At 43.1% G+C, this 17,124-nt stretch overlaps 1 protein-coding gene across 4 annotated transcripts in view; it reads left to right on the top strand.

Annotated features, from left to right (window-relative positions):
- The first annotated feature begins 215 nt into the window (after positions 1 to 215).
- The window catches only part of reln (reelin), a 119,885-nt gene continuing 102,976 nt past the window's right edge, over positions 216 to 17,124 (top strand). For all 4 annotated transcript variants that reach the window (XM_084733275.1, XM_084733274.1, XM_084733273.1 and 1 more), the window contains exon 1: positions 216 to 773. In XM_084733275.1, coding sequence (XP_084589401.1) covers positions 521 to 773 — 253 coding nt within the window. In that variant the 5' untranslated portion in view covers positions 216 to 520. The remainder of the gene's footprint in view (positions 774 to 17,124) is intronic.

Below are 17,124 nucleotides of genomic sequence, written 5' to 3'. Positions count from 1 at the left end.
GAGGAAGAGATTAAGGAAAAAGGCAGAGTGATAGACGAAGATAGAAGAGGGAGGAGAGAAGAGCTGGATGAGAGAGAGGAGGGAGGCCGTCTTGTAGAGCGCATACAGCACGCGTGGAGCTGGTGTTAGAGCGAAAGAGAGACAGAGAGAGGGAGGGAGGGAGGGTGGGAGGAGAGAGGGAAACAGAGGGAGGGGGTGAGGTATTTAAACGCCGGAGCAGGACAGCACAGGCGAAGCTCTGAACTCCCAGAGAGTGAAGGTAGGACAGGGAGAGGAAGCAGAGGAACAGAGCTCTACAGTTTTCCTGACGGCCAAGCCCACACACTCACACACACAAATACAAACACACGCACAGACGCACACACTCTCACGCACCCACTTTTGGACTTTCGACTCTGTGGACTCCAAAAGCGGTCCTCTTCTGGAACTCTACCTGTGCCTTCCTCCTCGCTCCCACTCATCACTCTCCTCACCTCTTCACCCACCTGCACTCCCACAGTCCCTCGCCTGGTGAGGGCAGATGGCCATGGCGCGGGCCTCTCTCGGGGGTGCCTTAGGCTGTGCCCTGCTGGCCCTAGTCTTGGGGAGCAGCAGCATGGATTTCGGGGCGCCCCCCGCAAGCTTCTACCCCCGCTTCAACCCCTTCTTCTTCCTGTGCACCCACCACGGGGAGCTGGAGGGAGCCGGGGTGGCAGAAGGTGGGGGAGAGGTGCTACTCACCCTCCAAATTACGGGCAACCCCACTGCCTACACCCCTGGACAGGAGTACCAAGGTGAGCACACCCCCTGCGGTGTCCACTTTCTTTTTTGCTGCATGTAGTAGAGAACGGGAGTTATCAGTATTGAATCCCATAAAAATAGAAATGTGTTGAGTTGATCTGATCTTCACTGGCTGTGAAAATCAATGCATTTTGTATTATTCTAAAACAGTTTTCACTTTTAAAATTGTGGAGGTTTTGTTGCTGAATTGTGCAAAAACCTTTATGCATATGATGCATTTTACATTAAAGATGTAGAAAAAACAACTTCATGATGAATTCTGCACACACGTGTGTAGAGTGAATGCATTTTCTTGCAGGTGCTTTGCTTCACACATGAGGTTCTGCTTTGGTGTGTGCATATGGGGAGTGTGCAGTTTGTGTGGGGTGGCTGTTGTTGGAAACCGGCATTTATGTAACTGTAATAAGTAGTGATGCTGAGTGGGACTCCTGTTCAGTGCCGTGAGCAGCTTTGGTGTTTTACTGAGCTGTGATCCTGATGCTCCATGTGTAGGTGGCTTCTCCACAGGACTAACAGCGAGATCCCTCCAACTGAATGAGAGAGGGAGAATGGGAAAACTGCGAGAGAGAATGGACAAATGGATGTTCCAACTGATAGAAATAAAGACTTAGAAATTGGTAAAACATGCTTAGAGTGTAAGAAGAGCTGGAAATTAATGGCCCCTTTCCCACACTGATGTGCTGGCACCTGGTCCTGGAAAAAAGATCCCCTGTGACCTCCCAAACTGTGTCATCATTGCTCAGTCACTCACTCTCGCCACTCACTTAACACTGGGGACACTGACCCGCTCAGGCCACCACAGACCCACAGAGGTCACATTCCCATGCAGATATCCTCTTCTCTACGAGTTGGATGTATACACATATTATGTACATTACTGATCATATCTTACAACTTCCTGAATACACACGCATTTTGTCTACATTGCCAATATCTTTTCCTAGCTCTGTCTTTGTTGTATTTCACCTAATTCGATACGGCCAACAGTGGATTTATTACACTGCTCTTGCGCTGTTCACAACTGTATTCCATTATCATGGCAAATAAACCTCTTCATTTCAGAAAGGATATGTGCCGCAGAGTTTGTGTAATTGTATACAGAAAGAAAAGGATATGAGAGGGCCGGAAAAAACAGAGCAGGAAAAGGAGAAGAGTCTGGAAGAAGCAGTATTATCCTCTGTCTGAAAATAACAGCCCGGATCAACCCTTCAGTCAAGCACCTTTTAACTGGGGCCGGGCTTGTCGGGAGAGCGGGTGGGGAGAGATTTGAATAACTAGCTGGTGGATGGGAGGGATAGAGCGCGCGGAGAGGTTTAAATAATTAGCATTAGAAATGTGGTGGACTGGGAGGAGGGAGAGATTTAAATAGGGCCACGGCTGGGATCGGATGGAGTAGGGGGAGATTTAAATGACGATGAGAGGATTGAGCAGATAAGATACGAGCAGCGGGGCTTGCACAGAAAAATGACAGGGTTCCAAGCTGCTCACTTTTTTTTTTTTTTTTTTTTCCCGTCCCTTGTTTTGGCACATGATGCCAGCTCATTGTTAAATTTCTGGGGTTTTCACTGAGTTTGCACGGGGATGGAAGGATAAATGGCAAGTGAGCAAGTGCAATGTGGCTGGCTGTGTGATTAGTTGTGCAATCAGGAGCAATGCCAGTTTCTCTTTCCCATCTCTTTCTCATCTTCACAAAACCTTGATCCATATGCGTTCTTGCCACAGTCACTGCCAGGCTCATTGTGGCAGGAATCGGATGGTGTGAGAGCCACAAATACAGGTGTTGGATTGAGGCTAGATGTGTATCTGCCTGCTCTGGTGAAAGCAGAATGAGAGGAAAACACTGAAAGGGGAAAAAAAAATCACATCTTCTGGTGATGTGGAGGAAAGGGCAAGGAAAGTGCTCATGTCATTTTTTGTTCGTCTTTGCGAATGAGTCTTCGCATTTCAGCATGCTTCTTTTGTTTGGTTTCAATTGCTTTTTATGCGCTCTTTGGGTTTTAGTTTTGGATTACATTTGGTTTAATCTTCTAAAAGCAACGTGTGATCTAACCACTGAGAGAGCTGCATGTGGAAATGGTGGGCGGAAGGCATTAGAAATGCTGGCCGTGTGGTTGTTGAAGGGCTGTAGAAAAGAAAACTGAAGAAAGAGCGCAAAGGAGAGAGGTTGTTAGTGGAGGGAGGGAAAGTTGGAAAAAGAAAAGAGACGGATGATCCCGTATAAAAGAGACAGGAGGTGAGTGTCTCTCAAAGACCCACCGAGCAAGAGGAAGATTCTGTGTGGCCGATTTTTCGTACAGTAATTGGGTTTCTGACCTTCTGCCTCTCTGTTGCTTTCAAGTGATAAGACCATGTGTGGGCAGTGTACTCTGTGTGTGCGCTGTAGACGAGATTACTGTATTTAGCTATCAGAATGAAATGACCAAGAGAGGTTGTGTTACTCTCTGTGTGAAATGTTTGAGAGGGTGGGTGTATTGGCAGGGTCAGAGTGGACAAAATGGAAACAGAAATACTGTAGAGGCACTCTGAACTGCTGGGAAACAGAAGGAGGAGAAATGAAAAGATTTGCGGAGATTTGTGCGCTTGCATTCAGACTCTAGGGTCAATCCTTGTAGCAGACAAATGGGGACCAAGTGTCACTCACACACACACTCATGCACTGCCCACATACAGCCTTATCTTTCAGAAGAGCGAGAGAAGCAGAAAGAAAGTAAGGTCACGCTGGGATTTGAGCCTGTCCTCTAAATAATCAAACGACCCTTTTGAACCACTTTTACAGGAACACTCAGGAAGCAGTTCTTTATTTCTGTCAAGCATTTTTCAAAATTTTGTCTCTGACCTCTTTTAACACTGCTGTGGGAATGTGAGATGTTCCCCATACAGCAACCACATGTTTACAGGGAGCAACATCAGAATACAAAGCTCAGAGCCCCGTTTCTAAACACGGTCAATCAGAGAGGGCTGGTTTTCATTCTTGTCGGTTCTTCTCTCTACTTTGGAAACATTACATGTTCATTTTCACAGATGAACAACAAGACAGGATGGTGAACAGGAAGAGGCAAAATTCCTCTGAACAGACTGTTTTAGTATCAGAAAACATGACCTTTCCAGTAAAGCACATGGGATTCAAATCATAAGTAGAGGGGACATCACTCTACTGTGTTATGCAGTGTGATTAGAAAGCACAATGGAAAAGATTGGTGAGGGAATTAAATGGCAGTGCGGTGTCCTCTGCAAGTCAGCAGAGAATAGCGGGAAAAATGGAGGTGCATGAGCAGAAATGGGGCCAGTGAGATTGATTGAGTGCCTTTGTGTGTCGAGGAATTTGTACAGTTACGCTTTTGATTTCATCCTAGTAATGAAGCTTGCAGTGAAAGCTACAGTTGTGTTTATAATGCCAGTGGTTTGAAGCGCACTGCATGTTTGGTCTGGTGTCAGTTAGTCTGTCAATTTTTATGCTCGTGGTATTTAAAGAGACAGCTCGGATTATTTCAAGTGGGGTTGTGTGAGGTACTTTTATTGGACTGCTGTGGGCAGGGTCAGCAACGAAAGGTATTCTAGCCAACTAAAAAAAGGTCAAACTAAAAAAACAATATCAGTTTATGTGTACGCTATATTTGGAATATTTACACAGCTTTACTTTGCAGTGAGAAAAGGAAAGTCTGTCTGACTGGCCAAATATCGCTTTCTCCAAACCAATCAAACTCCACAGGCGAAATCAGAAATTTTACCTCGCAGAACACAGGAGTTACTGATCTCCCACTGCCTCAGTCTGTTGGTTTGTTCATGTTATTATATGAATCTGAACTATCTTTTTAAAACACCAAAGTCACTCAATAACACAAACACCTGTAAACAAGCAACTCCTGTGTTCTGCAAGGTAAATTTACTTATGTCACCTGGGTAGAGTTTGTATAACAGCAGTTTCCCATTAGAAAAGGCTGTCTGATGGGAAGGTAAGGTGGTGAAAATGTTAGAAATATAGCGTAGACTTAAACCAGGGGTCTCAAACCTGCCTGGGGGGCATTCTTTGCTCCCACTCCACTCCCTCAGGCCTGCAACATGATGGCAAAAATGTAATAATCAAACTTACATTTAATTTCCTAGTTGTTTCATACAAATTTGAAATACTCTTTCGATTGAATACAATTGAAATAAAAACAAATTCTATTAAAAATTTGCTCTATGTATGTATATCTGAAGGAAAGCATGTTGCAGTTTGTATGTCCAGAAAAGAATAGCTTGTTCAACAATAGTTGAAACAAGTACATTTTCAGAAATATTGTGCATTCTTGCAGTACTTGAACACTGAAGTGTGCCCCCTTGAGATGACAGTACCAGTAGACTAAAATACCTTCTGTTGCTGATTCTGTCCAGAGCAGTTTCACTGCTTAACTTCCACGCTGGTGCCTCTCTGCTTCTCCTGTCAGGGGATGCTGACCAGCATCTACTGTAGCTGATACACTGACTATCGATAAGTACCTCGTACAGCCCCACATCAAATAATCCAAACTATCCCTTGAAAAAAGCTTAAGTGCTTGTATTCACCGCATGTGTTTGCATATAGTGTGGAGTTTTTGTGTGTGTTTCTATACGCAGGGTTGTTGATGTCAGTGTAGAGCTCTGAATGAGCCACTCACACAAGCCCCTGCTGAGGCATGCATGTTCAGGTAGGCAGCGTGGCTCTCCCTCTCTCTCACTATATTCATTGTTCCTACACACTATTGAAAACCAAACAATATTCAATGGGATTCAGCAGTGTGACTCTACCACAGTGCCACAATAGAAAAAAGAAGGAGGAGAAACAGTGGTGTGAGGGAAAGTGACAGAGGGTGAAACAAGAGAGGCTGCTTAGAGGACTAGTTGACAGTACAGGCTGAAATGGCCATTGCTAATCTGTCAATGGTCTCTACAGAAGTCCCTGTTCCATGGAGCTTTTCATGTGCAAATGATTGAAGAGGCCCGAGAAACAATCAACATTTCAAGGAGATTTGGACGTTGCCACTAAATGACATTCTTAATGGGAACTTGGAGATAAATTCATCCCCACAAAATGCCATCAGCTCTTCCAACGATAACCTATCAGATTAGACGTTGTGAATTACTTCAGCAGCACTCCTGCCAACCTCCAGAAACAAACCAATGTGCTTTTGCAATGGGAAAAGAGGCCATTATCTATCTGCAAAAGTTGATTACTTGTCGTGGTTGGGGGAGTTTTTTCCCATGAGTGCGCTGTTGGACAACAAGTCAGTCATGTTGAAGTGAAGGTCACAGACACGAGGCCCCAACAAGGCTCTGGAAAAGCAGATATTATCTTACTGTACACCAGGTCATATCAGTAAAACCACAGAAAGACATCATGGAAACACAGGGCTGATATTTAAGTTCGCTTTCAGCCGTCTTGCCAAAATGGCATCAGTCTGCTGGGACTTCAGCAGCCTGTCGGATGTCATCATCGCCTTCTGCAGCACTTAACCTCCGAGGCGACTGTTAAGGGTCTGTTTTCTGACCTCTGACCACTTCTTGTCAGTGCTGCATTGCTCGGAGCTCTGTTCCTACGGAGTGATTAGATTTGGCTGGTGTCCCCACTGTCTTCCTGTCCACCAGTCTCCTTACGTCGCCGTTCAGCTTAACTGCAACATTTCATATTTATCTACTTAAAAGACGAGGAAAACTCTTAAGGATTTCTTACGGTGCAGCAAGCATTGGTCAGTGAACCATCAAAAGACTGGCCTAGTTTTCATGCAGACATCCAGTTTAGAGGAAAAGAAGGTAAGAGTAGAGGGGATAGGGGCTAATGGTTTAATAGGACTCTCTTGTGGGCAAAGGAAAAGCAACATGCAGATAGCACTCGCACTTTCAAGTGGTCCAAACCCGCGCATTCATTAGCTTCCCGGCTCTTCAGCCTCTCTGCCTCCTGCTGCTTTGTCTGAATAGGTCACTTCACTGAGTAGAGAGAAGTGTGTCAAGTGTATTACTGTTTGTATGAGCTCGCTGGGTGTGTTTGGGTGTTCTGTCTTTGTGGACATTGAATGATGAACCATTTAAAGAGCATTGTATTCACCGAGATATGCCAGTTTCCCTTATATGAGGGAGCAGATGGGCGAGAAATGAGAATGGATATTCATTGGGAATCTTCCCTTTGTCACACATGCACGCTTGGCCATGCACACAGCACTCAGCTCTTAGTGGGTGATCCATCATGACATCAAGACAGGTCAGATGTTCCACTGGCTAAACACAAATGTCCTGATCAGCAGGCTATTACAATTCTTTGTGTCGATGTTACAACAGGATATGACATGATAATAGGAACAGGAGGTTACTATTTTCCTCCTGTCAGCTGCTAAATGGCTGTGTCAAGTTGTTTCACAGGAGCATCTGGCTATTATAACATGCAGTAAAAACCTATGACAGTGTAATAATGCTACAGCAAACTTGCAGTGTCTCTACGTTTGTATTTTCTCATAAGGAGGCAGTGAGCTGCAGCAGCTCTGGAGAATCTGATAGTTGAGACGGCCCAGATGCCACCTATATGCTACATTTCTGGAAAATTGATTTACTGCATCAGAGCACGGAGAATCGCCTCAGATAACAGTGACATTGTTAGCCTTTGCCAGGCTGGTGCCAGAACGATGCCAGCATGGTGCCAGGTGTGGTAGAAAGAGCTAAAAATGAAGGCAGTGAGTGGATCCCCGCCAGGCAGAGGTGTGTGCCTGCGCCAGCCTTATCTGGGCAAGCGGCGCGGAGCTCTTACATTTTTTATTTTCAATTTCCTCAACGGATTCATTTTTCCAGCCAAAACAAGAAAGCTCTTAACAAGCAAATGTGAGTTGTGTTTTCAGTAACTTTACTGAGTGGGCAGACGAGTGGGCGTAAGTATTTTCAGGACGTTGGAGTGTGTGCTTGCCTTTTGGGGGTTTGCCTGATTTGGAGTGCCTCTCTGTTGATAATACAAGCTGGGGTGTGCAGATGCTTAGGCTCCCACTGTCCTAGTATGTATACCCGACAAAAAATAAATGCAACTTTTGTTTTTGCTCCCATTTTTCATGAGTTGAAGTAATGTATAGACTCAAATAATCATAATTCCTTTCAGTCATCAGTTTTGACCTACTAGAAGTGTTTAGTGGTGGCTGTATCTGCAGAGACTCTGCCCTCTGCCTGTATGTCTTATTGGTTTGTTGTGCTCGGGACACTTTACCAACCCAAAACAGCGGTATGTGACGTCCTGGGAATGAGACGCAACAGTGAATTTTCTGGTAGGTTTCAAGAACAGCTCAGACAAATCCCACTGATTCCCACTGATGAAATCCATGTTTTTGATAACTTCTCCTTTGCCAAAAGAATCCATCCACCTGACATGGCATATAGAGCTGCTTGATTACGGCACATGTGCCCTGAACTGATCACAATAAAGGCCACTCTAAAACATCAGTTTTATCTTGAAAAAATTATGTTCATTAGGCACTGAACTATGGCTATTTCATGTATGGTTACTGTTTTTTCCCCTGGAGGACAAAGTCATCGCCCCATCTGCTCTGCCTCTGATTGGCTTATCCTGGTGTGCTTTACCATAACACCAACCAACCACTCCTCATCCCTAAACCTAACCAACTAGTGCTGCAACTAACCATTATTTCTGTTGTAGTATAATCTGTTAATTATTTTTGCAATAAACAATTAATTGTTTGGTCTATAAAATATCATAAAATTGTGAAAAATGTCCATTGTTTTCCCAAAGCCCAAGATGATGTCCTCAGATGTCTTGTTTTGTCCACAACACTAAACATGTTCAGTTTACTGTCATAGATGAGGAAAGAAATCAGTAAATATTCACATCTAAGAAGCTAAAATTACACAGTTTGTTTTTTTTTTTCATTAGCATGTTATTCAAACTCATTAATCAATTAGCAAAATAGCTGGCTGCTAATTTAATATTTGACAGCTTGTCAATAATCGTTGCAGCTCTACAACCAGCTCAACCAACAAAGTACTGGCCAATCAGAGACAGAGGAGGGGTCAAGACTTTACTCTCCTGGGAAAAAATGGTAGATGGATTATTTTTCAAAGGAGAAGTGCTCATTAAGACAGATTATAGCAAATTTGTGAGCATAATTTAAGAGAAATTAACCTTTTATTTGCACAGAGGCCGTGTTGAATTTCAACTCATAGAAAATGGGAGCGAAAACAAAAGTGTCACATTTATATTTTTGTTGAGTGTACTTGCTTTCTGTTTCCCTTGTGCCCCTTTCTGGTGTCTGGAGTTTTAACATCAGAAGCAGCAACAGAGATTCCACTCCTGGCACAACTTTACCTCCCAAAATATGGCGACATTATGAATTTTTCCACACTTGCAGCACAAGGCATTTGGTAGCCCTCTCGCTGGTTACTTACTCACATTCCTGTTGTTGCTGAAGATTACGTGTGACGCTGTATTTAAGTCATTGTATACAGTCGCACAGTCCCTACGGTAAACCATAGTGAGAAACAGAACACCAGCTCACAGAGCCCACACAGCGTACTCTGGACCCTGAGGGTGTGAGGATGAATCTCAACCACACTGTATTTACTGCCTAAGTTTTCCAGTAGAAAACACAGGGGACGCACCCCTCTACAGTCTATTTAAATTATTTTTTATTGGCACATTACAGTTTCCCCCTTGCTTCTGCCTCTTTGATGTTTACTTTCAATGAACAAACAGGTTGTAAACATAATTACAGAGTTGCTTTCTTTTTCATCTTAGAAAATACCAGGTCTACAGATGACATTAAGAGCTCCGTGTGTCTATGCAAACTCATGCTAATGTCCCCGTCCCAATCTACCTCACAACAATGGACCAGTGTTCATTCTCCTTAAGGAGTACCAAGTGGCTCTAAGCCGGATTTTGAAAAAGTGATGGATCCTTTTTAAAACCATTCTTCCCTCCTCCCCGTCCTGCGTGCTGGACGTGTTGTTCTCATGGGGTGGTTTCCCAGCCGCTGTTGATTAGCGTGTCAGCTTTGCCGATGGCCTCTTCCTTTTAGAGAATGGAGCTCCTGTTGGAGGATTGTGTACCTCCTCCTCCTTCTTCTCCTCCTCTTGCTCTGGATCCTCCTCCTGGCGGCTTCATTGAGAGATCTGTAATCCCTGCTTGGGGGGCAGTGTGTCGTCTGTGCTGATAGCATTCAGAGGGCCTTGTAGCGCTCCAATGGACCCACTACAGAGGAGGCGGCATGGTGCAACTGGCTGGGTGCTGGGCACATGGCGCGTGGCACAGGCGGATTAGCCCCAGCTCTACCCCCCATTCAGCGCCAGCCTCCTTCAAACAGCCAGGCCCTCTCTGCCCACAGAGGCACGGCAGGCTGGCAGAGGCAGATTACACATCTGCGCACATGCACAAGCTCGCACACACTCCGGCCGAAAGTGACAGCATGGGTGAGGGGGGGTTAGTGTTTACATGGCCCCTGAAAATACTTCATTCCCCTAATGCTCTGTTGTGAAATCCCACATATCAATCCTCATACCTCCAGCCCCCACAGGTCTGTGTGTCATCAGTGAGCTCTGACTCAGGATTAGAGCATCCACAGACAATCTCCCAGTAGGCCACAGAAAAGATATCTACATTTATCTTGCTTTTACAGTTTATCAGGATTTATGATGATCTATATGTCATCAAGTATATTTTAGTCAAAAATTAAAATAAAGGAACTCATCAAAATGAGTCCTCATAGATAACAGGCATTCAGAAATTGCTTATTAATGAATCTTTTTTAGATAAAAAAATATCTCTGTCTACCAGGGAGTCCCTCGAGGAGGAGCAGTGTGTCTTACACCTCAGTGGATCAGGTGTGTGATTGTGTCTTGTCAGGGAATCTGTGATTGGCAATTCAGTGAACAAGAGGTATAAGTGAGACTTTACCTTCCTGCCACACTGTACTACAGGGAAACTGACTGTGTCCATTCAATGTAAAGGACAGTCTTCTTCTCTCTTTGGTCGATTTATGCCCTCAGCTTCGATTTTTCTTCAAATATTAGCATGGAGCTGGGTACGTGTGTCTGTCACCCGACACTCAGCACTCACTTTCACAGATAACAGGAATATGAGACCAGCTCTTAATCACACCTCAGCATTTACCTCAGCCCCCTCTGGATTTGTGCTGCACAATTAATCAAAATATTATCAAAATCTCAATATGGCCAAGTGCAATTTCCAAATTACAGAGGCTGCAATTTTTTGATAAAGGAAAAATGTGGGACAAAACAGCATTATAATGAAGAACTGTAGTGCTGCAGAGACGCTCTGTACAAATCTTGTTCTTCAGATGTAAGTAAGCATGTTTGTTTGGTAAAGACCCCAATAAATGTCACATCATCATCATTTTGATATTTCTTTTTAATGAAAATGAAAATCGTGGTGCAACTAATCATAAAACTATTTTGTAGTAACAATATCTGACACAATAATTTGAATTTTATTAAATTTTTTTAGTCCTTATCATGCAGCCCTACTTTCTCAGTGAAACTGCTAGGATAGTCTTTTAGATAAGTCACATATGATGGGGAGTAAGGCCGGGATTATACTCCTAAACAGATACGTACACAGACAGTAGCCAACAGCTCTCGACAAATTGCAGGTACACAAATGTCCATAAAGAATGACAAATTTTAAGTCTTGCCAACCCTCCTGGCATAAATGTCAGGAAAATACCTGCATAATCAACCTATAATTTAGATAAAGGTGCTCGGTCGTCACAATTAAAGCAGACATGACTCAGAAGTACCAAAAAGTATTTAAGAAACCCTTAAATTGCTATATCGCTGTCAAAGTACAGGGAACTTCATGGCCACTTGCAGGCAACTGTGTACTTGAGGTTGGCCGAAGTTTAAACAACGGGACGATGACACCACAGATATGCAAACTGTGGTGTTTAAATTTGAGCGCAGCAACTTTTGGTTGCAAACACACCAAATACCAGTACAGCCAGCTTAATGGAGAACATAAGAGCCACAATGTCTTTGTGAGTGACTCAACACATTTGTCTGCATGCGCACGTCACCGTGTCCTGACGGCAGAGGGTAGAGAGTGGCAGAGTCGCTGAGTGATCCCTGCTATCAAGTGAAAGCAGAGGTCTGAGGTAGAGGTTAAAACAGAAAGGAGGTGGGGATGAGAGAGGGGAGATGGAGGGAGCGTGACAGCATTAATTACAGCAATGAGTGCATTCTTACCAAGCTGAGCCGGTGTGATTAAGACTCGATGTCAAGGGAAACGCTCCCCATTGATCCACTGCCAGTAGAGACCATCTAGTCTTTCATTACTGCAACCAGCTTGTTAATTAGAAATCAATCTTTCCCCTCTGCTCTGTGAAACCCCCCCCCCCCCCCCCCCCCCCACACACACACACACACACACCACTGTGCCACTCTCCTTCCACCCAAACATTCATACCCAAAAGCTATGGAGACACGTCAGACTTTGACTAATGTCAGTGCTTTTTCACTTAGTTGGCCATAATCTGTAATTTTCACGCCAAGAAAGAGCAGGGAGCGGAGAGCAAAATAGTCAGGCACAATATCCTGGCTTCCTTTCCAAGCTCCCAGGATGTCTTTGAGTTCTTAAAAGAATTGCCAAACTTCAGGATTGCTTCAACATTGAGAACTGAATTCAAATTTACCAGCTGAATAACTGTTATCATGTTGTCCTTCAACTACATCTGTGTGCAATTGGGTATTTTTAGGATCAATGAAAGACCGGCAGATATGTTCTGTGGAAAACTAAAGGAGACCAAGAGGCATGATCCATGGCTCATTTGTCTTTAAACGAGACCCATTTTACATCAGATGAATAGTTTCAAATCCATAACCTATAATTTTGGTCGATCTATTGACACGTTATACTGTAAGATTATGTGATGTATTACTTTTATCAAGGAGAGAGGTAATATTTATAAAAAGCAACCAACTAAACACTTAAACGTTATGAATTTCACCAGATTTCTTTTTTATTATGGGTCACGCTGTTGCAGTCTGCGAGGTGCTGTAATGATGAAAATATTGTGTAAGCATGCAGAAAAGGGTGAAGAGGGTGTCGAAGAGATGCTGAAAAGGACTGACAGAGCGGCGATGTAAAGTGAATCTCTGTGTAAAGTGACAGTTCCATTATTCATATTAGAGCTATTATATCTGTAATAGTGGGAACGTGGTAGAGACTGCTGACAGCCTGCAATACTGCAGGCAGCATGAGTCTGAGCGTGTGCTGTGTGTATGTGTGCGCTGGCAGGTGCACATATGCATGCATGTGCATACAGTAGTTGGTGCTAATCAGCAGAGCAGCTGTCTGGTTTTGCAAAAGGGAGATGTGTCCAGATGTTTCCGGGCAGTAAGCATTCATAACAATGTGCAGATGTTACTGTGTCACAGGCACAGGTAGATGGACTCATGTGCAGACTAATTTTGTATGTTGTTATGTATATTTTATGTACAAATGCTGGTTTCCATCCTTTTGGAATCCAGTGAAACCATATCACTGTCGCTTCATTGTTAGTGTGGCCCCCAAAAGCCACATCTGTGGTGTGTGAAAGCTCACAGATTTGTTGAAAATCCATGCATGCTGCTCGTAAGAAAAGCTGACTTGTTTTTGGAACACTAATCACAATTGCTGTCCAGCATAAAGCAAGCATCACATCTTTTACCTTTCATGAAGCTCAAACAGTTCAAAAGTCCAGGCTGATACTCTGATAAAAACTGCGGTTTGAAGTGTCAGCCCATGAGGATGGCTAAGAGGAGGGCAGGTTCACCTGGAGCTAACTTGCTTACTTATTCTCTTTCATCTCATAAGCCTTCGTGAGCCTAGAATATGTAATTTTTTTTTTAATACAGGGATAAAAAATTCAGCAAAACACAAACAGCAGGACTGTTCTTTTGGCTGAAAATATTTTTTAAGTCCAGTATGAAAATGAAGCACTTACTTTTTAAGGCTATTTCATCTCTGTTGGAAGTAATTCAATATAAGCACTGTGAATCATTTTAATAAAACTTGACTTGAGTGGCTCCAAGACATTGACGTTTATTAACTTTGGTGTGTTCATCTTCTTGTATGTTAGGAGGACAGACGTATGTTGTGTCTCACAAAAACAGCCCATTTCTTAAAGGGCGCCTCCATCTGCGGTCTTTTCCACATTTTTCAAATGGAAACTCCCATTTAACTGTTAGCAAAAAACAGTGAAGTAGGTTACAGTGTTGATGCCTTCCCTTCCCTCAGTCTAAAGGATTTATACGAAGCAACATCGTGTGAAACCTACGTCAGGTCGCGTGAAAACATGTTGTTTGAAGGACTTAAAAGACAAGCCAAACTTTGATTGTTGATTGAATATATAAGGAACACTACTGGGAAGCCACAAATTGGTATAAATACCTAAAAAAAAGTATGGTCCTGCCCTGTAACTAAAACAATGATGAATCAGACTCCATAGTTTGACTCCAGTGCTGGTGGCTACAGATTCATCTGGTTTTGACCGCTGGATTATCAACATATATATAAATTTACTAAATGCCTTTAAATAGCAAATTAACAGCTCTAATATTGGATAGTTAGCTAATTTTAATAGCATTTATTTTTAGGCGAATGTTAAAAATGAATGAATAGAAGAAGGAGGATAGGAGGATTGATTGTGTTCTCATGAGAGTTCCAGTACAGTTGGTTGTGCTTTTGATTTGTTATAGTCTTCACATATTGATGAAGAACAACCTTGCATTCTTAAAGTTCTATCTTCCTACCTTGGATCTGTCAAATTTTCTCTTTTATTGACTAAAGCCCAGTTTGCACAGGACTAGAATTACCTGTCTGTGTTTTGTGCTGCAAATTTGAAGTCTGTATTTTACTTGAATTTGCTGACATTATCCTGGAGATATTGTGTCAAGGCTCTGTTGTCTGATGTCAAGTCTGCTGAAAGATAGAGAAATGTTCCTTACTGTATGCTGCCATGTATGTCATCCATGTCATCATCTTTCGAGATTTTGTGGTTCTGATGGATTTGAGCTTTCTGCGAATCGGTCTCCACGCTGTGTAGCGAGATGAGCTCCCTGAATTTGCATCCAAAATGCTGTCGAAACTTTCATTTCCAATTTGCGGCAGAACTTTTACTTTGCAAAATATGGACATGGCAGATTCGCACAGGAAAGATCATGGGTGACCTCTGTAATTATCACAAATTACTAGAGGTCCCCGGGTAATACTAGTCCCTTGCAAAAAGGGCTATATTAGCATGCACACTGAACAGAGCAGAGGCCTAATGACAGAGGTGATTTGGTGCTCACTCTCATATTATCAGATATTGGATATGATGGCCTGTGGGACAAATTTCGAAAACGTCAGTGCAGGGAGATTTTAAATTCTTAGTACCTTTGCCATTGTGCTGCAGACCCATAGCAATCAGTTTAGTGCCTATAAGAGGTGTGTTCACAGATAACAGCACTGTTTTGAATGGTTGTTCTGCAACTATGTTATTGTGAATAAACCTCTCTGCTTGCCATGTTAAAGAAGCTTTCTTTAGCTCTGAATGATGTGGTTACTGAGTGACTGTTCAAATGAAATGACTCTAGGTAGGTCAAATTGGACAGAGAGGATGTCACTTTGTTGACATGTCTGTGGAAATCCCTGCTCCCCTTTGTCCAAAGTCTCAAGGCCTTGCTTTGACAGACGCTTTCCGGTCATGGCAGTTTGTGGTGGTGGGGTTTTCTGGGAGGTGGGGGACAGACCAGCTGTGGCAAGGGGATGGAGGTCACTAGGCTAAGTAGCCCGCTGTCCCTCAGAGGGACGTAGCCAGCAGTGGGGTTATATAGACTGCGGTTGACAGCTTGGCCCTCATTACCTCCTTCCTGTTTCCTATCAGGGCAGCTCTCGGTGGAGCAGGTGAGATGGAAAGGGAGTTATGCAACAGTGTTGGTCTGCGTCCAATGTCTGCGTTTTGTCTGTGTGTATTTTCACAGCTGGCCTGCTGGTTGGCCTCTGTGTGTTTGTCTAAGCTCGAGTGTGTGTTTGTAGGTTTCTGTGCAAGGAGGTTAACATGTGATGATGAAGTGTCTCCTTTCATCTATTGATGACTCTTATTGACGATTAGTGGATTTGTTGAGGCTGCCATAGACCTTTTTATATATATATTTATTGTTATAGTGTGTGTTTGGGTAAAGAGCTGTGGTTTGGGTTTTACCCCAGTTTTTGAGGCTGACTGGGCTTTTAGTGTTTTGCTACATTCCTCAGATTCCCTCTGGAGAAAGCTAAGCCATATGAAGTGGCAACTTTCCTCTGTAACCTGCTTTGTTTACATTAAAACTGTTTATATTTTCTGTTACATGGTTTTCATATTAAACACTTTGCCTTGTAATTGTGCGTTAGCATGTTCAGCATGGCTCTAATAAGTAAAGGAGGATGCTTTGCTTGTCAGGGCTGGATGACTGAAGCCTTTTCTCTGTCTGCAGAACACATGGTGTTGATCATAAGGACAGCTCACTCTCCAGTCCTGGCACTCACCAAGCGACAGAGGGAAAGAATCATGGTGTTCCTGAACCTTATTACAATATAACCCTTTACAGCAACCACCAATTATGCATCTCATGCTGAATGATCTTCGCTTTACTCTGAATGTTTAGTAAATTCAATGCTTTATTAGGTGGCTTTAATGAATAATTGTGCAGCATTCTGTTGCTCGCTGCTTCAGTCTTCCAGTGTTTTCTTTAGGGCTCTCCCCTAATAGTAGGATAAACTGCTGGTCGGTGAGAAGAGCATGTTTTCATTTATTCATTAGTTACATAAAAAAAAAAACACCTACCATACTCCATTCGGGAGCGGTGCTGTGCTATTTGGCCTGGGGGATTGTTGCAACATCGACCTTAAAGAGACAGTTTTCCTTAAAATCAGACACATTACACCATCTAGAATGTTTTTCTGTGAGATGCAGAGTTTTGGACAAAGACATATTGTTGTGAACAGTTTCATGTAGGAACTACTTTCCCTCCAGTAGAAAGAAAGTAGTTCCAGTAGATGCTACTGCAGAAAGAATGTAGTACCTACATGAAACTTCTCACAACAAGGTTTGTGGATTGTGTTGAGTAACTGGATCATGATTTCTTGAACGGGGCATTGCTGTTGAGTTTTTTAAATGTATTTTTTGCCGCTTTGAGCACTGCAAGCCCACTGCCATCTAGTTCAATCATACTCAAGAGAAGGCAGACATCTCGACAGCCAATATCTCCAAAACTCTGCAACTCACACCAACATTGCATTTTTTATTTTGGGGTGAACTGTCCCTTTAATATCATAAAATACATGACTAGTTGACTAATGGTTTGGTTTAACAACTACTGGTCAACTGA

Source organism: Lutjanus erythropterus, chromosome 13 (assembly GCF_056507025.1).
Source record: "Lutjanus erythropterus isolate fLutEry1 chromosome 13, fLutEry1.hap2, whole genome shotgun sequence".
NCBI classification, from domain to species: Eukaryota; Metazoa; Chordata; class Actinopteri; order Lutjaniformes; family Lutjanidae; genus Lutjanus; species Lutjanus erythropterus.
This window is presented reverse-complemented; position numbering and strand designations above follow the sequence as displayed.